At 56.2% G+C, this 22,739-nt stretch overlaps 1 protein-coding gene across 1 annotated transcript; it reads left to right on the top strand.

Annotated features, from left to right (window-relative positions):
* The first annotated feature begins 5,496 nt into the window (after nucleotides 1–5,496).
* On the top strand, nucleotides 5,497–19,135 carry LOC126646682 (POU domain, class 2, transcription factor 2-like). The gene is given in 13 exon segments (XM_050328156.1): nucleotides 5,497–5,640; nucleotides 8,346–8,442; nucleotides 8,977–8,989; nucleotides 9,831–9,990; nucleotides 10,945–11,086; nucleotides 11,235–11,242; nucleotides 12,636–12,782; nucleotides 14,366–14,678; nucleotides 15,154–15,211; nucleotides 16,616–16,746; nucleotides 16,939–16,991; nucleotides 17,760–17,957; nucleotides 19,055–19,135. Coding segments are annotated over 13 exon segments (1,545 nt in total).
* The last annotated feature ends 3,604 nt before the right edge of the window (nucleotides 19,136–22,739 follow it).

The raw sequence follows: 22,739 nt of genomic DNA, 5'->3' as shown, positions 1-22,739 counted from the left end.
CCTCCATCCCCTGTCCCCCTGTCTGTCCGGCCTTGTTTCTCCCTTCCCTCCATCCCCCTGTCCTGTCCCCCTGTCCTTCCATCCCTCTGTCCCTCCATCCCTGTCCCTCGCTCCGTCCATCCCTCTGTCCCCGTGTCTGTCCCTCTGTCCCTCCCTCTGTCCATCCGGCCTTGTTTCTCCCGTCCCTCCGTCCCTCCATCCCTCCGTCCCTTCATCCCCCTGTCCCTCTGTGCCCCTGTCCCTCACTCCGTCCCAGTCCCCTCCGTCCCTTCATCCCTCTGTCCCCGTGTCCGTCTGTCCCTCTGTCCCTCCCTCCATCCCCCTGCCCCTCTGTCCCCCTGTGCCCCTGTCCCTCTGTCCCTCCATCCCTCCATCCCTGTCCCTCGCTCCGTCCCAGTCCCCTCTGTCCCTCCATCCCCTGTCCCTCTGTCCCCGTAGCCTGTCCCTCTGTCCCCTCGTGTCCCCCCGTGCTCGGGGCTGGGGGGGTTTCGATCGATCCCTTTCCTCGATCCCGCCGTGGGGAGGAGGGGACACCGAGGAGTGTCATTTGGGGGTGTCATTTTGGGGTGTCATTTTGGGGTGTCACCCGTGGGTGTCCGTGTGTCCATCCCTGTCGTCCGTGGGGTGTCTTGGTTTCTTTGGGGCTGTTTTGGGAGTTGGTTTTGGGTGTATTTGGGGTGTCCAGGGGGTCCCTGGGGTTGCTCAGGGGCGGTTTTGGGGTGTTCTGGGCTGTTTTGGGGGTATTTTGGGGTGTTTTGGGGGTGTTTTGGGGTGTTCTGGGCTATATTGGGGTGTTCTGGACTGTTTTGGGGGTATTTTGGGGGTGTTCTGGGATGTTTTGGGGGTGTTTTGGGATGGTTTTGTGGGGTTTGGGGGTATTTTGGGGCGTTTTGGGGTGGTTTTGGGGTGTTTTGGGGTGTTTTTTGGGTGTTTTGGGTGTGGGTATTTTGGGGTGGTTTTGGGCGTTCCCACGGGGGTTTGGGGTGTTTTAGGGAGTTTTGGAGTGTTTGGGGGTGTTCTGGGGTGTTTTGGGGTATATTGGGGTGTTTTTGGGGTGTTTTCGGGGTGTTTTGGGGTGTTCTGGGTGTTCCCGCGGGATTTCGGGGTGGTTTGGGGGTGTTTTTTGGGGTGTTTTGGGGGTGTTTTTGGGTGTTCTGGGGGTGTTTTTGGGGTGTTTTTTGGGTGTTCGTGGGTGTTCCCGCAGGGTTTCGGGGTGTTTTTGGGGTGTTTTAGGGTGTTCTGGGGTGTTCTGGGGTGTTCCACGTGGGTTTCGGGGCCGGCCCGTGCCGTTTCTCCCCTCCACTCCCCGGGCTCCGTCACCCCACGAATTCCGGCGCTGCCGGCGCTTCCTCCGGAGCTTCCTGGAGCCTCCGGGGCCTCTCGACCCCGGACCCCTACAATCCCCCAAATCCTCTCAAAACCCTCCAACCCCCCAGCCCCCTGCCATGGTGAACCCCAACGTGTGGGCAGCAGGTACGGGGATTGGGATTTTGGGGGATTTGGGGAGTTTTGAGGAGTTGGGGGAGGATTTGGGGAGGTTTGAACCCCCGGGGCTGGTTTGGGGTCCTTGAGGGGGTTCTGGGAGGAGATTTTGGGGGTCCCAAGAGGGGATTTTGGGGGTCCTAAGGAGGGGGATTTTAGGGGGTCTCAAGAGAGGATTTTGGGGTCTCGGTGCCTCCGTTCCCGACCGCCAAATTTTAGGGCATTTTCGGGTAAATCGGCCGTTTTTACCTAAAACCCCAACCAAACCCCCCGAAAGGAGAAGTGAAAGTGTGGGGGAGGGGCCCGGGGGTCACGGCCCTCCCCACCCCCATTTCCCCCGCCCCCACATTTGGGGGTGACTCAGCGGTTATGCAAATGAGAGGGACACCTGGGGGCTTTTTTGGGGGGTAGTTTGGGGCCCCACTCTGACTGCCCCGGGGCCTCCGGACGCGGCTCGGGACCCCACAAACCCTCGGGACCCCCAAAACCCCAGGACTCCCCCAAACCCCCCAGGAAGGGTGAAACCCCGAGGTAACAGGGGATTTGGGGGATTTTGGGGGTTTGGGGATTTATGGGGATTTGGGGACGATTTGGGTGAATTTGGGTCATTTCTGAGAGACCTGGGGGGGATTTGGGGGTGTTTGGGTTGATTTTGGGGCGATTTCGGGGGATTGGGAGCGTTTTGGGGGTTTTGGGGTGGTTGGGGTGAGTTCAACTCGATTTTGGGGGATTTGGGAGATTTGGGGTGTTTGAGGGGGATTGGGATGATTTTTGGGTGATTTCCCGGTGATTTGGAAGGATTTGGGGGGGGATTTGGGGTGGTTTGGAGTGAATTTCGAGCGATTTGGGGACGATTTGGGGGCGATTTGCAGCTCTTTTTGGGGCAGTCTGGGCTGATTTGGAGCGTTTTGGGGGTGATTTGGGAGCCGATTTTGGGCCGATTTGGAGCAGTTTGGGGGTGATTTTGGGGTGATTTGGAGCTGATTTGGAGCATTTTGGAGGTGATTTGGGGGTGATTTTGGGCTGATTTGGGGTTGTTTTTGGGGGCCTGATTTTGGGCTGATTTGGAGCATTTTTGGGGTGATTTTGGGGTGATTTTGAGCTGATTTGGAGCATTTTCAGATGTGATTTTGGGGGTGATTTTGAGCTGATTTGGGGGCAGTTTTGGGGGGTGATTTTAGGGCCCGATTTTGGGCTGATTTGGAGGGAGTTTGGGGGGATTTGCGGGGTTTGGACCAAATGTGACTCCCCCTGTATTTGTGACCCCCAATTTTAATCCCCCTCCCCAATTTAATTCTCCCCACTCCAAGATATTTAAGTCCCTAACCCCAGGATGTCCTGAACCAGCTCGTGACCCCCCAATTTAACCCCAATATTTAATCTGTGACCCCCAATATTTACTCCAAGTGACCCCCCAATATTGATTTAACCCCCAATTCCCTCCCCAGCCCCCAGGATGTCTGAGCCGCTGGAACCCCAATTCAACCATCTGTGACCCCCAATATTGATTTCCTCCCCAATATTGATTTCCCCCAGCCCCCAGGATGTCTGAGCTGCTGTGACCTCCCAATTTAACCCCAATATTGATCAGTGACCCCCAATTTAACCCCCCAATATTGATTTAACCCCCATTATTGATTCCCCAGCCCCCAGGATGTCTGAGCCCCCCAATATTGATTTATCCCCCAATATTGATTCCCCCATTCCCCCAGCCCCCAGGATGTCTGAGCCCCTAATGATCTCCCCAATTTAACTCCCAATATTTATCCAGTGGCCCCCAGATATCTGATTTACCCCAATATTGATTTAATCCCCAATATTGATTTACCCCCATGTTGTTACCCCCAGGATGTCTGAGCCTCTGTGACTCCCCAATTTAACCTCAATATTTATCAGTGACCCCCAATTTGACCCCCCCAGCCCCAGGATGTCTGAGCCCCCAATATTGATTTACCCCCCAATATTGATTTGTGCCTCCAATATTGATTTATCCCCAGCCCCCAGGATGTCTGAGCTGCTGGAACTCTTAATTTAACCCCCAATATTGATCAGTGACCCCCATTATTGATTCCCCAGCCCCCAGGATGTCTGGAGCCCCGTGAGCCCCCGATTATACCCCCAATATTGATTCACCACCCCCAGGATGTCTGAGCCCCTATGCCCCCCAATATTGATTTAACCCCAGAATCTAACCCCCAGCCCCAATATTGATCTGAACCTCCCCCTATTGTTAACTCCCATTACCCCCAGCCCCCAGGATGTCTGAGCCGCTGGAACCGGAGAAGGCGCGGGCGGAGCTGCCCGGGGAGCCCACGGGTAGGGGGATTTGGGGGTCTCTGGGGGTCTGGGGATTTTGGGGGATTTGGGGGTCTCTGGGAACATTGGGGCTGGGGACTGGAGTCCGTTGTGGGGGACTTGGGGTGTGGGGACATTGGAGAGGGCTTTGGGAGGTTTTGTGGAGGAGTTTGGGGGTTTGGGGGATTAGGGACTCTGGGGGGCTTTGGAGGTGGATTGGGGGTTAAATTGGGGGACATTTGGGGACATTGAGGGGGTTGGGAGGTTTTTGGGGAGGTTTCGGGGTTTGGGGGAATTGGGGACTCAGGGGGGCTTTGGGTGATTGGGGGTTAAATTGGGGGACATTTGGGGACATTGAGGGGGTTGGGGACATTGGGAGGTCTTTGGGGACATTGGGGGGACTCTGGAGGGGCTTTGGGGTCTGGGGAGGCTTTGGGGGACTTTGGGGAACATTGTGCCTTCTAAGGTGGGTGAATGGGGACCTTTGGGGGTCCTGGGGAGTTGTGGGGGCACCTGGAGGGTCCCGGAGGGGGTTTGGGGACCCCCTGAGGGTCCCACCCCCAAACTCCCCCCCAGAGACAGAAACGAATGGACCCGACACGAACCACCAGGTGAGGCCTGGGGGCTGGGAGAATTTGGGGGGTCTGGGGGATTTTGGGGGTGAAATTTGGAGGGGTCTGAGGGGGATTTTGGGGGATTTTAGGGTTTGGGGTGAAATTTTGGGGTCTGGGAGGAATTTGGGGGCTCTTGGGGGAATTTGGGGGTGTTGAGGGGGGTTGAGGGGTCTTGGGGGCATTTTGGGGGGCTAGATTTTGGGGTTTGGGGTAAATTTGGGGACTCTGGGGGGGATTTTGGGGTCGGGGGATTTTGGGGAGGAGTTGGAGGGTTCAGGGGGTTTGGGGTGGGGGGTCTGGGGAATTTGGGGGGATCTCAGGAGGTTTGGGGGTGTTGGGGGGTTGATTTGGGGTCTGGGGTCTCCCGCTCCCAAACCATTGTGTATCCCCCCAAGGCCCAGCAGAACAAACCTCCCTTCGGCCCAGTCCCCCCGGCCCGGCACCAAGGTGAGACCCCCACTCAAAAATCCCCCCAAAATACCCCAATCCCAAAATATCCTCCCCAAATACCCCCCAAAATACCCCCTCAAAATTCCTCAAAATACCCCCTCAAAATACCCTCAAAATCCTCCCCAAATAACACCCCAACCCCGACCCCAAAACCCCACACCCAGGACCCCCAAACCCTCCCCAAAACAACCCCCACCCCAACCCTCCCCAGACCCCAAATCCCCCAAATGACCCCAAATGTCTCCCCAGACCCCCTAAATCCCCCTGGGACTCCCTCGGCCCCCCCGGTTCCTGTTTTGGTGCCGGGGAGGGGGAGGGGAGGGTGGGGGAGGGCGGGGGAAATCCCGGCGCCAAAAACAGGAAACGCCGGGGAACTCCCCAAATCACCCCAAAACAGCCCCAAAACACCCTGAAATTACCCAAAAACACCCTGAAATTACCCCAAACATCCCAAATCCTCCCCTCCCAAATCCCCCCCAGATCCCCCAATTCCCCCAGAACCCCCCCAAATCCCCCTAAATGACCCCAAATCCCCCAAATGACCTCCAAATCCTCCCCGAAATGACCCCAAATCCCCCCAAAATCCCTCTAAATGACCCCAAATCCTCCCCAAATCCTCCCCCAATGACCCCAAATCCCCCCCAAAATCCCCCAAATGACCCCAAATCCCCCCAGATTCCCCCTGGACCCCCACCCCCTGTCTGACCCCTCCCCTGCAGGTGACGGGGCGTGGCCCCCGGAGCCGCCTCCTCCCCCGCCCCCGGCTCAGCTGCTGCTCGCGGGGTCCCAACTGGCCGGGGTGAGATTTGGGGACGTTTTGGGACATTTTGGGGACGTTTTGGGAGACAATTTGGGGACATTTGGGGACGTTTTGGGGACGTTTTGGGGGTGGGGAGGGAGGAGTTTGGAGGGGGCGGGGCTTCGCTGCTGTGGGGGGAGGGGCGCTTGGGGCTGGTACTAACACGCTGCCCCTCCCCACCCCCTGTGTGACCCCCTTGTGTGTGACCCCAAATTGTCCCTCCTGTGACCCCAAATTGTCCCTTTCTAACCCCAAATTGTCCTCCTGTGACCCCCCCTTTGTGACCCCTCCTTGTGACCCCAAACTGTCCCTTTCTGACCCCAAATTGTCCCTCCTGTGATCCCCCCTTTGTGACCCCCCCTTGTGACCCTGAAATATCCCTTCCTGACCCCAAACTGTCCCTTTTGACCCCAAATCATCCTCCTGTGATCCCCCTTTTGTGACCCCTCCTTGTGACCCCAAATTTGTCCTCCTGTGACCCCCCCTTTGTGACCCCCCCTTGTGACCCTGAAATGTCCCTTCCTGACCCCAAATTGTCCCTCTCTGACCCCAAACTGTCCCTGTGTGACCCCTCTTTGTGATTCCCCCTTGTGACCCCAAACTGTCCCTTTCTGACCCCAAATTGTCCCCGTGTGACCCTCCCTTTGTGACCCCTTCTTGTGACCCCAAACTGTCCCTTTTGACCCCAAATTGTCCCTTCCTGACCCCAAACTGTCCCAAATGTGTCCCCGCCCCCCCCGCTTTGCCCCCGCTTTGCCCCCCTGCCCCCCATTCCCCTCCCCTCCCCTTCCCTCCCCATCACCCCCCGACCCTTTTCCCACCCCTTCCTGACCCCTCCCGACCCCCTCCCCCAAATCCCCTCCTGACCCCCCCGTTCCGGGTGCCCCCAAATGCCCCCCCGTGCCTCCCATTCCCTCCCCCTCCCTCACCTCCCCTCCCTCCCTTGCTCCCCCGACCCCCGACCCTTCTCCCACCCCCTCCCCTGACCCCTCCCGACCCCCCACCCCCCAAATCCCCTCCCCGACCTCCCGGGCCGGTGTCCCCCCCGTGCCCCCCTACCCTCCCCCTCCTCACCTCCCCTCCTCCCCTGTCACCCCCTGACCCCCGACCCTTCTCCCACCCCCTCCCCTGACCCCTCCCGACCCCCCCACCCCCAAATCTCGCCTCCAGGCTGGCGGCTGCTGCTCCCCCAGCAGCTGCTGGCCCAGGCCCAGCTCCCGATGGCGGCGGCCGCGGCTCAGCAACAACAACAACAACAACAACAACAACAACAATCAACAACAACAACAACAACAACAACAACACACACTCAGCACCCCCACACTCCCACAGCCCCCTGCCTGCAGGACCCCCCGCCGCCCCCTCCCTCCCCGCCCGGCGCCGCTGCCCCAACCCCCCTCCCCACACCCCCTCCCCACAGCCCCGCCTGACGGGGCCGCCCTCTCCCCGCCGCCCCTCCCCACCCCCTCCTCCCCCCCCCCATCCCCTCAGCTGGCGCTGTCCCAGCCCATCCAGCTCACGGCGCAGGTAAGGGAGAGACCCCCCCCAAATAACCCAAAAATAACCCAAAAATGACCAAAAATGACCAAAAATGACCCAAAAATGACCAAAAATGACCAAACATGACCCAAAATGACCCCAAAATGACCCAGAATGACCCAAAATAACCCAAAATTACCCAAAATTACCCAAATAACCAAAATGACCCCAAATAACCCAGAATAACCCCAAATAACCCAAATTAACCCAAATTAACCCAAATTAACCCAAAATGACCCAAACTAACCCAAATAACCCCAAATAACCCCAATTAACCCAAATTAACCCCAAATCACCCAAATTAACCCAAATAACCCAAAATAACCCAAATAACCCAAAACGACCCCAAATAACCCGAAATATCCCAAATTAACCCAAATAACCCAAAATGACCCCAAATAACCCAAATTAACCCAAATTAACCCCAAATCACCCAAATTAACCCAAATAACCCAAAATAACCCAAATAACCCAAAACAACCCCAAATAACCCCAAATATCCCAAATTAACCCAAATAACCCAAAATGACCCCAAATAACCCAAATTAACCCAAATTAACGCAAATAACCCCAATTAACCCAAATTACCCCAATTAACCCAAATTACCCCAATTAACCCGAAATGACCCCAAATAACCCGAAATGACCCAATTAGCCCAAATAACCAAAATGACCTCAAACAACCCCAAATATCCCAAAATAACCCCAAATAACCCAAATAACCCAAATTAACCCAAAAAGCCCCAATTAACCCAAATTAACCCCAAATAACCCCAAATATCCCAAAATCACCCCAAATAACCCCAAATATCCCAAATTCACCCAAATAACCCAAATTAACCCAAATGCCCCCAAATAACCCCAATTAACCCCAAATAACCCCAAATAACCCAAATAACCCAAAATGACCCAAATTAACCCCAAATTACCCCATTTAACCCAAATACCCCAAAATAACCCCAAAATAACCCCAAATAACCAAAATTAGCGTCAAATAACCCCAATGAACCCAAATGAACCCAAATTAACCCAAATAACCCCAAATACCCCAAATACCCCCAAATACTCCCAAATAACCCCAAATACCCCAAAATAACCCCAAATACCCAAAAATAACCCCAAACCGACCCCAAACGCCCCTCACTGAGGGGTCTCCTCCTCCCCAGGACATTCAGCAGCTGCTGCAGCTCCAGCAATTGGTGCTCGTGCCGGGACACTCCTGCAGCCCCCCCACTCCTGCTGCCTCACAGCAGGGGCAACAAGGTATGGGGGTCCTGGGGGTCCTGGGGGTCCTGGGGGTTTGGGGGTCCTGGGGGATTTGGGGGTCCTGGGGGTCCTGGGGGTTTAGGCACAGACACTCCTGCAGCCCCCCCACTCCTGCTGCCCCCCAGCACGGGCAACAAGGTACATGGGGGTCCTGGGGGTCCTGGGGGTCCTGGGGGATTTGGGGGGATTTGGGGTGGTTATGGGGGATTTGGGCACAGACACCCCTGCAGCCCCCCCACTCCTGCTGCCCCCCAGCAGGACAGCAAGGCACGGGATTTTGGGGGTCCTGGGGGTCCTGGGGTTTGGGGGTCCTGGGGGTCTTGGGGGATTTGGGGTGGTTATGGGGGTTGGGCACAGACACCCCTGTAGCCCCTCTACTCCTGCTGCCCTCAGCAGGGGCAACAAGGTTTGGGATTTTGAGGGGTCCTGGAGGGTTTGGGGGTGGTTATGGGGGATCTTGGGGGATTTGGGGGTTTGGGGGTTTGAGGCACAGACACCTCTGCAGCCCCCCCAATTCCTGCTGCCCCACAGCAGGGGCAACAAGGTACGGGGGTCCTGGGGTCCTGGGGGATCCTGAGGGGATTTGAAGGATTTGGGGATTGGGGATCCTGGGGTGGTGGTGGGGAATTAGGGTGTTTGGGGGTCCCTGAGTTTAATTGGGGTCCCTGAAGGGTTTTGGGGGTCCTGGATGGTTCGGGAGGGTCTTGGGGGATTTTGGGGTCCCTATGGGGTTTGGGGGTCCCTGAAGGGTTTTGGGGCCCTGGATGGTCTGGGGGATCTTGGGGGTTTTGTGGTCCCTGGGGTGTTTGGGGTCCCCTGACCCTCTTCCCCCCCTAGGGCTGCTCCCCCCAACCTCTTTCAGCTACCTCAGCACAGCCCGGGCTTCTGCTCAACCCCTCGCGGGGGGCTGCACTCCCAGGCACGGGGGTGGCTTGGGGTCCCTGGGGGCTTGGGGGCCTGGGGGTTTTGGGGTCCCTGGAGGTGTTTTTGGGGTCCCTGGGGGTTTTGGGGGTCCCTGGGGGCTTTGGGGGCCCTGGGTTGTTTTTGGGGTCCCTGGGGTTGTTTTTGGGGTCCCCAGGGGGTTTTGGGGGTCCCTGGGGGTTTTGGGAGTCTCAACCCTCCAAAAAAGGGTTTTTAGGGGTCCCTGGGCTATTTTTGGGGTCCCTGGGGTATTTTTGGGGCCCTGGGTTGTTTTTGGGGTCCCCTGAGGGTGACTTTAGGGTCCCCAGGGTTATTTTGGGGTCTCTCCTTCCTTCATGGGGCTTTTTTGGGGTTGTTTTTGGGGTCCCCTGAGGGTATTTTTTGGGGTCCCCAGGTTATTTTTGGGGTCCCTGGGGTTTTTTTGAGGTCTCCCTCTTCACTCCCCTCATCCCCACCTCCCTCAGCCTCCCGGCCGGGGGTCCCGGAGCCGCCGCCACTCCGGGGAGGGGGGACTCAAATGCCCTCGAGCCCCTCGGGCCCCCCGAGGAGCCGAACGACCTGGAGGAGCTGGAGCAGTTTGCCAGGACCTTCAAACAGAGGAGGATCAAACTGGGCTTCACTCAGGTCTGGGGGTTTGGGGGGATTTAGGGGATTTGGGGGATTTGGGGAATTCTTGGGGGATTTGGGGGATCTGAGGGGGTTTGGGGGTCTGAGGGTTTGCCAGGACCTTCAAACAGAGGAGGATCAAACTGGGCTTCACTCAGGTCTGGGGGATTTAGGGGGATTTGGGGGTCTGAGGGGTTTGGGGGTCTGAGGATTCGCCAGGACCTTCAAACAGAGGAGGGATCAAACTGGGCTTCACTCAGGTGGGATTGGGGTCTGGGGGTCTGGGGGATTTGAGGATTTGGGGGATTTGAGGGATTTGAGGGGATTTGGGGGTTTGAGGGGATTTGGGTGTCAGGGGGTTTGCCAGGACCTTCAAACAGAGGAGGATCAAACTGGGCTTCACTCAGGTGGGATTGGGGTCTGGGGGATTTGGGGGTTTGGGGGATTTGGGGGTTTGGGGGATTTGGGGGATTTGGGGGTCTGAGGATTCGCCAGGACCTTCAAACAGAGGAGGATTAAATTGGGGTTCACTCAGGTCTGGGGAGGTTTGGGGGCTCTGTGGGGTCCATGGGGTGTCAGTTGATATGGGGGGTCAGGGGGTTTTGGGAGGGTTTTTGAGTATCAGGATCCCCTCAGACCCCCATTTCCCCCAAAGGGCGCATGGGGCTGGCCATGGGGAAGCTCTGTGGGGTCTGGGGTGTCAGTGATGGATTTGGGGGTCTGATGGGGGTTCTGTGGGTCTGGGGGGTTCAGGGGGTTTTGGGGGGTCAGGGAGGTTTTGGGGACCTCCCAACCCCCATTTCCCCCAAAGGGCGATGTGGGGCTGACCATGGGGAAGCTCTGTGGGGTCTGGGGGTGGGTTTGGGGGGCTCTGTGGGGTCCATGGGGGGTCAGTTGATATGGGGGGGGTTCAGGGGGTTTTGGGGGGTTTGGGGTGTCAGAACCCCCCCAAACCCCCCCATTTCCCCAAAGGGCGATGTGGGGCTGGCCATGGGGAAGCTGTACGGGAATGACTTCAGCCAGACGACGATCTCGCGCTTCGAGGCCCTGAACCTGAGCTTCAAAAACATGTGCAAGCTGAAACCCCTGCTGGAGACCTGGCTCAGGGACGCTGGTGAGAGCCTATAAACCCTATAGATCCATAGGATCCCTACAGACCCCATAGATCCCCAGAGATCCCTGCAGATCCATAGGGGCACCCCCAGGGATCCCCCACAGCCCCCCCTGTGCAAGCTGAAACCCCTGCTGGAGACCTGGCTCAGGGACGCTGGTGAGGCCCTATAGACCCTATAGAACCCTATAGACCCCTATAGAGCCCTACAGAACCCTATAGACCCCTATAGATCCATACAGATCAATACAGACCCCCAGGGATCCCCCACAGCCCCCCCCATGCAAGCTGAAACCCCTGCTGGAGACCTGGCTCAGGGACGCTGGTGAGACCCTATAGACCCCTATAGACCCCTATGGACCCCTATAGATCCTTATGGACCCCTATGGACCCCTATAGACCCCTATGGACCCCTATGGACCCCTATGGGCCCCTATAGATCCATACAGATCAATACAGACCCCCAGGGATCCCCCACAGCCCCCCCTGTGCAAGCTGAAACCCCTGCTGGAGACCTGGCTCAGGGACGCTGGTGAGGCCCTATAGACCCTATAGATCCCTATAGGGATCCCTACAGACCCCATAGATCCCCAGAGATCCCTGCAGATCCATAGGGGCACCCCCAGGGATCCCCCACAGCCCCCCCCGTGCAAGCTGAAACCCCTGCTGGAGACCTGGCTCAGGGACGCTGGTGAGGCCCTATGGACCCTATAGACCCCTATGGACCCACAGGGAACCCTACAGATCAATACAGATCAATACAGACCCCCAGGGATCCCCCACAGCCCCCCCCATGCAAGCTGAAACCCCTGCTGGAGACCTGGCTCAGGGACGCTGGTGAGGGCCTGTGGGACCCTGTGGGACCCTATAGACCCCTATAGACCCCTATGGACCCCTATAGACCCCTATAGACCCCTATGGACCCCTATGGGCCCCTATAGACCCCTATAGACCCCTATAGACCCCTATGGACCCCTATGGACCCCTATAGACCCCTATAGACCCCTATGGGACCCTATAGATCCCTATAGACCCCTATGGACCCCTATGGGCCCCTATAGACCCCTATTGACCCCTACAGAGCCCTATAGATCCCTACAGATCCAGAGGGATCCCCACAGATCCCTACGGACCCTCCTGAGACCCCCCCCCACATGCCAGACACCAGAGAGACCCCCCTGCCCCCCCTGGAGCCCCCCTGGATCCATAGGGACCCCCCATAATCCATAGGGACTCCCTGGAGCCCCTGAGCCATAGGGACCCCCCCGGATCCATAGGGACCCCCTGCCCCCCTGGAGCCCCCAGCATCCAGAGGGACCCCTGGAGCCCCCTGATCCATAGGGACCCCCTGGAGCCCCCTAGATCCATAGGGACCTCCCTGAGCCCCCCTCACGATCCATAGGGACCCCCTGCCCCCCTGGAGCTCCCTGGATCCATAGGGACCCCCTGAGCCCCCTGGATCCATAGGGACTCTCCTGGAGCCCCCTGAGCCCCCTATGATCCATAGGGACCCCCTGCCCCCCAGAGACGATCGTGATCTGACCCTGCCCAGCCCGTCGACCCGCTGCCCGAGCCCTGACTGAGCCAGCCCGACTCGCGAGCGCCTCGCCTCGGTGCCCTGAGGCTCCCGGACGGGTACAAGAAACGAACCAGCATCGAGACCAACGTGCGCTTCGCCCTGGAGAAGAGCTTCCTGGCGGTGAGAGACCCCAAAATACCCCAAAAACCACCCCAAAATACCCCAAAAACCACCCCGAGATACCCCAAAATACCCCAAACACCCAAACGAACCAGCATCGAGACCAACGTGCGCTTCGCCCTGGAGAAGAGCTTCCTGGCGGTGAGAGACCCCGAAAACACCCCAAAATACCCCAAAAACACCCCGAGATACCCCAAAAACCACCCCGAAATACCCCAAAATACCCCAAACACCCAAACGAACCAGCATCGAGACCAACGTGCGCTTCGCTCCTGAGAAGAGCTTTCCTGGTGTGAGGGACCCCAAAACACCCTAAAATACCCCAAAAACACTCCTGAGATACCCCAAAACCACCCCTCGAAATACTCCCAAAATACCTCTCAAACACCCAAACGAACCAGCATCGAGACCAACGTGCGCTTCGCCCTGGAGAAGAGCTTCCTGGCGGTGAGGGACCCCAAAAACACCCCAAAATACCCCAAAATACCCTAAAAACCACCCTGAAATACCCCAAAATACCCCCAAAACACCCCGAGATACCCCAAACACCCAAACGAACCAGCATCGAGACCAACGTGCGCTTCGCCCTGGAGAAGAGCTTCCTGGCGGTGAGGGACCCCAAAATACCCCAAAAACCACCCCAAAATACCCCAAAATACCCCAAACACCCAAACGAACCAGCATCGAGACCAACGTGCGCTTCGCCCTGGAGAAGAGCTTCCTGGCGGTGAGGGACCCCAAAATACCCCAAAAACACCCCAAAATACCCCAAAAACACCCTGAGATACCCCTGAAACCCCCCAAACACCCAAACGAACCAGCATCGAGACCAACGTGCGCTTCGCCCTGGAGAAGAGCTTCCTGGTGGTGAGGGACCCCGAAATATCCCAAAAACACCCCAAAATACCCCAAAAACACCCTGAAATACACCCAAACACCCCAAAATACCCCAGAACCAGAAGCCGACGTCGGAGGAGATCCTGGCCCTATGGGGTGTTATAGGGTGTTTATGGGGTGTTATAGGGTCTCTATAGGGTTTTTATGCCCCCCAGAACCAGAAGCCGACCTCAGAGGAGATCCTGGGGTGTTATAGGGTGTTTATAGGGTCCCTGTAGGGTGTCTATAGGATCTCTGTCCCCCCAGAACCAGAAGCCGACGTCAGAGGAGATCCTGGCCCTGTGGGTGTTATAGGGTGTCTATGGGGTGTTATAGGGTCTCTATAGGGTCTCTATAGGATCTCTGTCCCCCCAGAACCAGAAGCCGACGTCGGAGGAGATCCTGGCCCTGTGGGGTGTCTATGGGGTGTTTATAGGGTCTCTGTAGGGTCTCTATAGGGTTTTTATACCCCCCAGAACCAGAAGCCGACGTCGGAGGAGATCCTGGCCCTGTGGGGTGTTATAGGGTGTTTATAGGGTCCCTATAGGGTGTTTATAGGGTTTCTGTCCCCCCAGAACCAGAAGCCAACCTCGGAGGAGATCCTGGGCATCGCGGAGCAGCTGCACATGGAGATCCTGGCCCTGTGGGGTGTTATAGGGTGTTTATAGGGTCTCTGTAGGGTCTCTATAGGGTTTCTGTCCCCCCAGAACCAGAAGCCGACCTCAGAGGAGATCCTGGGCATCGCGGAGCAGCTGCACATGGAGAAGGAGGTGATCCGGGTCTGGTTCTGCAACCGCCGCCAGAAGGAGAAGAGGATCAACCCCTGCGGGGGCGCCGGGACCCCCCCGGGCATCGGGAGCACCGGGAACACCGGGATTGGGAACACCGGGATCGGGAACACCGGGATCGGCCCCGGGAACACCGGGATCGGCTCCGGGGATCGGCTCCGGGATCAGCTCCGGGATCCGCCCGGGGCTCCCCCACCCCCCCGGGAAGCCCCCGAACTACGGCGCTCACGTGGTGGGTCCTTGTATGGCCCCTGCCCTTGTATGGCCCCTGGCCCTGGCCCTATATGGCCCCTGTCCCCAAATAACCCTGTCCTTTATATGGCCCCTGTTCTTATATGGCCCCTGTCCCTGTCCTCACATGGCGCCTGTCCCCAAATTGACCCCTGTCCCCAAAAACGGCCCCTGTCCTTGTCCCCAAATGGCCTCAGTCGCCGTCCCCGCCATGGCCACGCCCAAATATGGCCACACCCAAATATGGTCATGCCCAAATATGGCCACGCCCTTTTATGGTCATGCCCTTTTATGGCCATGCCCTTTTATGGTCACGCCCAAATATGGTCACAGCCAAATATAGCCACTCCCTTTCATGACCACACCCTTTCATGACCACACCCATTCATGACCACACCCATATCTGGCCACACCCATTCCTGGTCGCCCCCCCATCCGTGCCCCTGTCCCCAACCTGTCCCTGTCGTTGTCCCCAGGTGACCCCGCCCGGCCCCGCCCTCGGCCTCCCGGCCCCCAGCAGCCTCAGCACAACAGGTGGGACCCGCGCCGCGTTTATGGAGGGCCTACAAAAACATCTGTGTTTATGTAGGGCCTACAAAAATACCCTCCCTTTATTTATGTAGGGCCTACAAAAATACCCATTTATGTAGGGCCTACAAAAATACCCTTCCTTTATTTATGTAGGGCCTACAAAAACATCCTTGTTTACGTAGGGCCTACAAAAATACCTCTGTTTATGTAGGGCCTACAAAATACTCCTTCCTTTATTTATGTAGGCCTACAAAACACTCCCTGTTTATGTAGGGCCTACAAAATACCCTTCCTTTATTTATGTAGGGCCTACAAAAATACCCATTTATGTAGGGCCTACAAAATATCCTTCCTTTATTAGGGCCTACCATCCTGTGTTTACGTAGGGCCTACAAAAATACCCCTGTTTACGTAGGGCCTACAAAAATACCCTTCCTTTATTTATGTAGGGCCTACAAAAACACCCCTGTTTATGTAGGGCCTACAAAAATACCCATTTATGTAGGGCCTACAAAAATACCCATTTATGTAGGGCCTACAAAAATACCCTTCCTTTATTTATGTAGGGCCTACAAAAACATCCCTGTTTATGTAGGGCCTACAAAAATACCCCTGTGTTTACGTAGGGCCTACAAAAATACCCTTCCTTATCATGTAGGCCTACAAAAACATCCTGTGTTTACGTAGGGCCTACAAAAATACCCCTGTTTACGTAGGGCCTACAAAAATACCCTTCCTTTATTTATGTAGGGCCTACAAAAACACCCCTGTTTATGTAGGGCCTACAAAAATACCCATTTATGTAGGGCCTACAAAAATACCCATTTATGTAGGGCCTACAAAAATACCCTTCCTTTATTTATGTAGGGCCTACAAAAACATCCCTCTTTATGTAGGGCCTACAAAAATACCCCTGTTTATGTAGGGCCTACAAAAACATCCTGTGTTTATGTAGGGCCTACAAAAATACCCTTGTTTATGTAGGGCCTACAAAAACATCCTGTGTTTATGTAGGGCCTACAAAAATACCCCCAATGTTTACGTAGGTCCTACCCAAAGGCCCCCATGTTTATGTAGGCCCTACCCAACCCCCGATGTTTATGTAGGCCCTACCCCAACCCCCAATATTTATGTAGGCCCTACCCAACCCCCCAGTGTTTATGTAGGCCCTACCCCAACCCCCAATGTTTATGTAGGTCCTACTGAACCCCCAATGTTTATGTAGGCCCTACCCAAACCCCCCAATGTTTATGTAGGCCCTACCCCAACCCCCCAATGTTTACGTAGGCCCTACCCCAAGCCCCAATGTTTATGTAGGCCCTACCCCAACCCCCAATGTTTCTGTAGGCCCTACCCCAACCCCCAATGTTTCTGAGGTCTCTACCCAACCTCTCTGTCCCCCCACAGTGACTACCTTGTCGTCGGCCGCCGGCTCTGGGACCCCCCGCGCTGCGGGGGGTCGAGGCCCCTCCCCGGGACCCTCCCGCCCACGCCGCCGCCCCCCCGGCGCTGCCCCTCCCCCTCGGCCTCGGCTCAGGGTGAGTCTGGGGGAGGGAGGGGAGGGGAAGGGACAGGTGTGTTGGGGTGGGGGAGGGGGACAGGTGGAGGTGGGGAGGGGTCAGGTTTGTTGGGGTGGGGAGGGTCAGGTTTGCTGGGGTGGGGAGGGGACAGGTGGGGTGGGGAGGGGTCAGGTGTTTGACTCCTGACCTCGCCCCTCCCTCTGTCCGCAGGGGTTCGGTGCTGGGGGGTCTCAGGGCCCCTCCCCCGCTGGCCACCATCCAAGGTGAGTGGGGGGAGGGGCAGTGGGGGAGGGCATGGCCAGGGTGTGTGGGCGTGTCCAGGTGTGTCCCAGGTGTGTCCCAGGTGTGTCCCAGGTGTGTCCAGGTGTGTCCCAGGTGTGTCCCAGGTGTGTCCCAGGTGTGTCCCAGGTGTGAGTGGGTGTGTCCAGGTGTGTCCCAGGTGTGTCCCAGGTGTGTGTGGGTGTGTCCCAGGTGTGTCCAGGTGTGTCCCAGGTGTGTCCAGGTGTGTGTGGGTGTGTCCCAGGTGTATCCCAGGTGTGTCCCAGGTGTGTCCCAGGTGTGTCCCAGGTGTGTCCCAGGTGTGTGTGGGTGTGTCCCAGGTGTGTGGGGGTGTGTCCAGCTGTGTCCCAGGTGTGTCCAGGTGTGTGTGGGTGTGTCCCAGGTGTGTCCAGGTGTGAGTGGGAGTGTCCCAGGCGTGTCCAGGTGTGTGTGGGTGTGTCCCAGGTGTGTCCAGGTGTGAGTGGGAGTGTCCCAGGTGTGTCCCAGGTGTGTCCCCAGGTGTGCAAAGGCCCCTCCTCCCCCCTCATGGGTGGGGAACCCTTTTTGGGGGGGGGTCCCTTTGGGTCAGGGGGGTCCCAATAAATGGGAGGGGGGGTCCCTAAAAATTGGGGGAGGGTCCCTGTAAATGGGGGTGGGTCTCTGTAAATGGGGGTCTCACTGGGGGTCCCATTGGGGGTCCCTGTAAATGGGCGGGTCTCACTGGGGGTGTCCTCCCCACCCCTCCCCCTGACGCCCCTCCCCTCTCTCCGCAGCCCTGGCCGTGCCCGGGCCCCGCCCCTGCCCGGCCTGGACCTGGGGGCGGCGCGACCCCCTCGCTCTTCCTCAACCTGGGGGCCCGGGCGCCCCTCCCCGCGCCCGCCCCTCCCCTCGCCCCCTCCCCCTCCTCCTGCTCCTCCTGCAGCGACAGCAGCGACCCCCTCGCCCCTCCCCCTACCGCCCTCCCCGGGAGAGTGATGGCCGGGGGGAGGAGGGGGGCGACCCTCCCCGCCCCTCCCCCTTGGTGCCCCTCCCCTCCCCGGCACGAGCTACAGACCAAACCGACCCCTCCCCCTTAATTTAATTAATTAACTTAATGATGCTCCGGGAGGGGGGAGAGGAAGGTTGCCCCCTCCCAAATTACCTCCCCACCCCTTAATTTATTGGGGGAGGGCAGAACTGAACCAAAAAGGGCGTTTTTTGCCCAAATTTTGAGCCGGAGGGGCGTGGGGAGGGGGAGGGGTGTAAAAATCCACCCCCCAAAAAAACCCAAAATGACTCTTTTGACACCAAAATCCTCCCGGGGTCGCGACTCCCAAGCTCAGCCCAAAGTTCCACGAACCGTCTGACCTCGAGGGGGGAGGAGGGCACCAAGAGACCCTCTCCCCGGTCATGCCCTGCCCTCCCCACCCCTATTTATTGTCCAGAGGGCGCTGGGGAAGAGGAAAGGGGGAAATGGGGAAAAATTGAGGGAAAAGGGGAAAAAAAGAGGAAAATGAAAAAACGACGTGAGGAAAAAAATGAGGGAAAAATGAGGGAAAAAACGGAGAAATGAGGAAAAAACGGGAAAAGGAAAAGGAGGAAAAAGAGATAAAGGAGGAAAAATCGGAAAGGAAGAGGAAAAGAGAAGAAAGGAAAAGGAAGAGGAAAAAAATTAAAGTGAAAAAAAGGAAACTGAAGCGGAAAAAGGAAAAGGAAAAGAGAGAAAAGAGGAAAAAAGAGGAAATGGAGAGGAAAAAAGAAGAGGAAAAAAAAGGAAGGAGAAGGAAAAAAAAAGGTGGAGAAACAACAGGAAAGGAAAGCTGGAAAAACGAGAGAAAAGGAGGGAAAAGGCGCCAGAAAAAAATGAGGAGGAAAAAAGGAAAAATAAAAGGGAAAGAAGAAGAAAAAAAGAGGAAAACAAAGAAGAGAAAAAGGAGGAAAAAAAAGAGGAAAAAAGGAAAAAAATGGAAAAGAGGAAAAAAAAAAACAAAAAAAAGCAAAAAAGGAAAACACCAAAAAAAAAGGAAAAAATCCCCCAAAAGCCAAAAGAGGTGAAAAGACCAAAAACCCCCTGGCCCTCTCCCCGCAGTGCCTGACCCCCCGACCCCCGAGCGCACACAAATACCTCAAAGCGCCCCTTTTGGCCCCGTTTGGGTGGCAAAAACTGTGAAAAACCCACGGAAAAGGGAAAAAAACCCCAAAACCTCCCCAAAAAAACGGCTGTTCCGGGGGGGCAGAGAATGTAACCCCAACCCCCCCCACCTGTGGGGCTTTTTGGGGGGTGGGGGCAGAGAAAGGGAAAAAAAGGGAAAAAAGAAGAAAAAAAAAGAAGATTTTTGGGGGGGGGGGAAGGGAAGGGGAGGGTGACCCCAGGTTTTGGGGGGTTTGGGAGTGTCGTTGGGAAAACGGGGGGGAAAATGGGGAAAAAAGGGGGGAAAAAAGGGATTTTTGGGGGGTTCGACCCCTCCCCTCCCCCCTCCCCCCCCGGTGACGCTGGGGGAGCCAAAGGAAAAGGAGGGAAAAAAGAGACCCCAAAGGAGAAGGAAAAAGGAGGAAAAAGAAAAAAAAAAACAAAAAAAAAGCAAAAAGGATGAAAAGACTTTAAAAAAACAAAAAACAAAAAAAACCAAAAAAAACCAAAAAAAAGCCAAAAAAAAGCCAAAAAAAGGCCAAAAAAAGCCAAAAATGGAGAGGAAAAGGAGGAGGAGATGGACGAGAAGAGGAGGGAAATGGATGAGGAAAAAGGATGGAAATGGTTCCAAAGAGGCCAAAAATGGACAAAAAATTGGAGGAGAATGGAGAGAAAAATGGAGGGAAACGGCCCAAAAATGGAGGGAAATGGACCAAAAATGGAGGAAAATGGATAAAAAAAGGAGGAAAATGGACCAAAAATGGAGGGAAATGGATAAAAAAGGGAGGAGAATGGAATGAAAAAGGAGAGGAATGGACGGGAAAATGGACAGGAATGGACAAAAAATGGACAGGAATGGACAAAAAATGGCAAAAATGGCCAGAAAAGGACAAAAAGTGGCAAAAAAAAAAAAAAAAAGGACTTAAAATGCCAAAAAAAAAAAAGGACAGAAAATGCCAAAAAAGGACAAAAAAAGGCCAAAAATGCCAAAAAACACAAAGACAAAAAAAGCCAAAAAAAAGCCAACCAAGCACCGCACCCAAAACCTCAGCCAAAAACCACCCAAAAGTGTGAAAAACCCACAAAAAAAGGTGTTTTTAGACCAAAAATGGGCCCCGTGTCCCCCCGCGGAGCCGGGGCGAGAGGAGGGCCGTTCCTCCCCCTGCCCCTCCCCACCCCCTGGAAGCTTTAAATGAACCAAAAAGGACCCCGGAGGAGAGGGGTCCCAAAATACCTCAGAACTGAAACCAAATAGATTTGGGGGGGGGGAGGGGCGGGAGGGGGAGGTCAAGGTCAAGGTCAAGGTCAGGGTGACCTCGGGGACCCCCCCCATGGCCTGGATTTGGGGGTCCCCTCGTGACCTGGATTTGGGGGTCCCCCGATGATGTCACGCCTTGGGGACCCCCCATTGTGGCGCCCCAACGTGGGGCTTCCCCCGTGACGTCACAACCTCTGGGACCCCCCACAATGGCTTTGGGGGGATCCCCTCATGACGTCACCCCCCATGACGTCACGACCTCGGGTCCCCGATGACGTCACCGCCCGGGAGACCCCCCCCCACCCCCACCTCACAAATTCGGGGAGGGGGTCCCCCGGTGACGTCACGACCTCGGGGGTTTCCCCCGTGACGTCACATCCACCCCACCCGGGAGAGGTCCGACCAGCACGACCCCCAAATTCCTGCAGCCAAAGAGGGTCGGGGGAGAGGCTAGGGACCCCAAAACTCCCCAAAACCCCCGACCCCGGACAAAAATACCTCAGAGACAACCAAAGAGCCGCTCGGGGGCCCTCCCCACCTCGGGGGCTTTGGGGGTCCCCAGTTCTCGGTGCCCCCACACCCCAGTGTGTCCTTCCCACCGGTGTTTGGGGAGTCCATAATTTTGTAGGGATCCCTAATTTTGGGGATCCCCCCCATTGACCAGGGGAGGGGTCACCGAATATTTGGGGGATCCCCCCAATAAATGAACCCCTCCCCCCTCCCATTAATGGGGACCACCCAAATCCGGACAACCCCCCAAGAGCGGGTTTACCCCTTAATTTGGGGTCCCCAATCAACGGGGGGGTCCCCAATTAACAGGGGGGTCCCACATGAATGGGGGTCCCCCTTTTTGGGACCCCCAGTAAAGGGGGGGGTACCTCTTATTTCCCCTCCCCCCCCCAATTTTTTGGGATCTCCCCGTTTTTGGGGAGGGGGAGGGTCACTTAGCCCCTTCCCTCCATTTTTGGGGCCCCCATCCCGGGGGTCCCCTGTGTCCCCACTGGAGGCGGCGAAGCCAAAGACCCCCGCCGCCCTCGTTTGTACCAACCAGAATCAGTTAAAAAATAAAAAAAAACAACCCCAAAACCTCAAAAAATGCCCCAAAATTGGGGAGGAAAAACCAAAATATAAAAAGAATAATTAAAAAAAAAAAAACAAAACAGAAAAAAAAAAAGCTGGAAAAGGGCAAATAAAAACCAAAAAAAAGGGAAATTTCTATAAAACCCCCCCAAACCCCCAAAGGGTTTATTTTTGACGCCTTGGCCCGCCCAGCCCCTTGGCCACGCCCCTGTGTGAGGCCACGCCCTCCTGTGGCCCCACCCCATCATGGCCCTGCCCCTTTTCATTGACCACGCCCCTCTCCCAGCCCCTCCCACCTTGTGAAGCCCCTCCCCTTTTCCAATGCCCCACCCCTTTTTTATTTAGCCCTGCCCCTTTCTCCATAACCCCTCCTCTCCTTTTTGGCTCCGCCCCTTTCTGCAACCCCTCCCCTTTATACCCAAATCTCCCCATGGCCCCGCCTTCTGTATCTGCCCCTCCCATTCCCTTGGCCCCTCCTTCCCTTGGTCCCTCCCCTTTGTAACCCCACCCCTTCCCTTTAGCCCCTCCCCTTTCTCCTCATTCTCGCCCTTTTCCTTTTAGCCCCGCCCCTTCTCCCAGCCACACCCTTTCCATAACCCCTCCCCCTTCCCTTTAACCCCACCCTTTTTTCACAGCCCCTCCCACTTCCCTTTGGCCCCGCCCTCTCTCTGTGGCTCCTCCCTTTTGTCCCACCCTGTCCCCCCCACCTTTAGCCCCTCCCTCTCCCTCCCTCAGCCCCACCCACTCCGGCCTCGCCCCCTTTGGCCCCGCCCCTTTTCGTGCCCCGTTCGTGTTTGTGGGGTTTCATTTTTTGGGGGTTTCATTTTTGGGGGGTTTCATTTTTTGGGGGTTTTGTTTTTTTGGGGGTTTCGTTTTTTGGGTTTTTTTTCATTTTTGGGGGGTTTTTCATTTTTGGGGATTTTTTGTCATTTTTTCTTCCCCTTTTTCTTCGTCCTCGTTGGTTTTTTTGGGGGGTTTTGTCATTGTTTGGGAGTTTTTTTTTTAATTCCCGTTTTTCCGCCTTTTCCGGCCCCGAGAATCGTCCGACGGGAACAGAGAAACAATAAAACCAAAAACTTCAACCAAACACCCGCAAACGGCTCCGAGAATCCTCCTCCGCCCCCCGAAATCCCTTTGGAAGGATCCAGACCCCCCCAAAATCCCACTGGAACAATCCAGACCCCCCCAAAATCCCACTGGAACAATCCAGACCCACCCAAAATCCCTTTGGTATCTCCCAGACCCCCCCAAAAACCCTTTTGGTACCTCCCAACCCCCCTAAAATCCCTTTGGTACCTTCCAGAC

The sequence above is a fragment of the Myiozetetes cayanensis genome, unplaced genomic scaffold, assembly GCF_022539395.1.
Source record: "Myiozetetes cayanensis isolate MyiCay16 unplaced genomic scaffold, myiCay2020 scf365, whole genome shotgun sequence".
NCBI lineage: Eukaryota > Metazoa > Chordata > Aves > Passeriformes > Tyrannidae > Myiozetetes > Myiozetetes cayanensis.
Note: the sequence above shows the minus strand (reverse complement) of the source record. Positions and strands in the feature narration are given on the sequence as shown.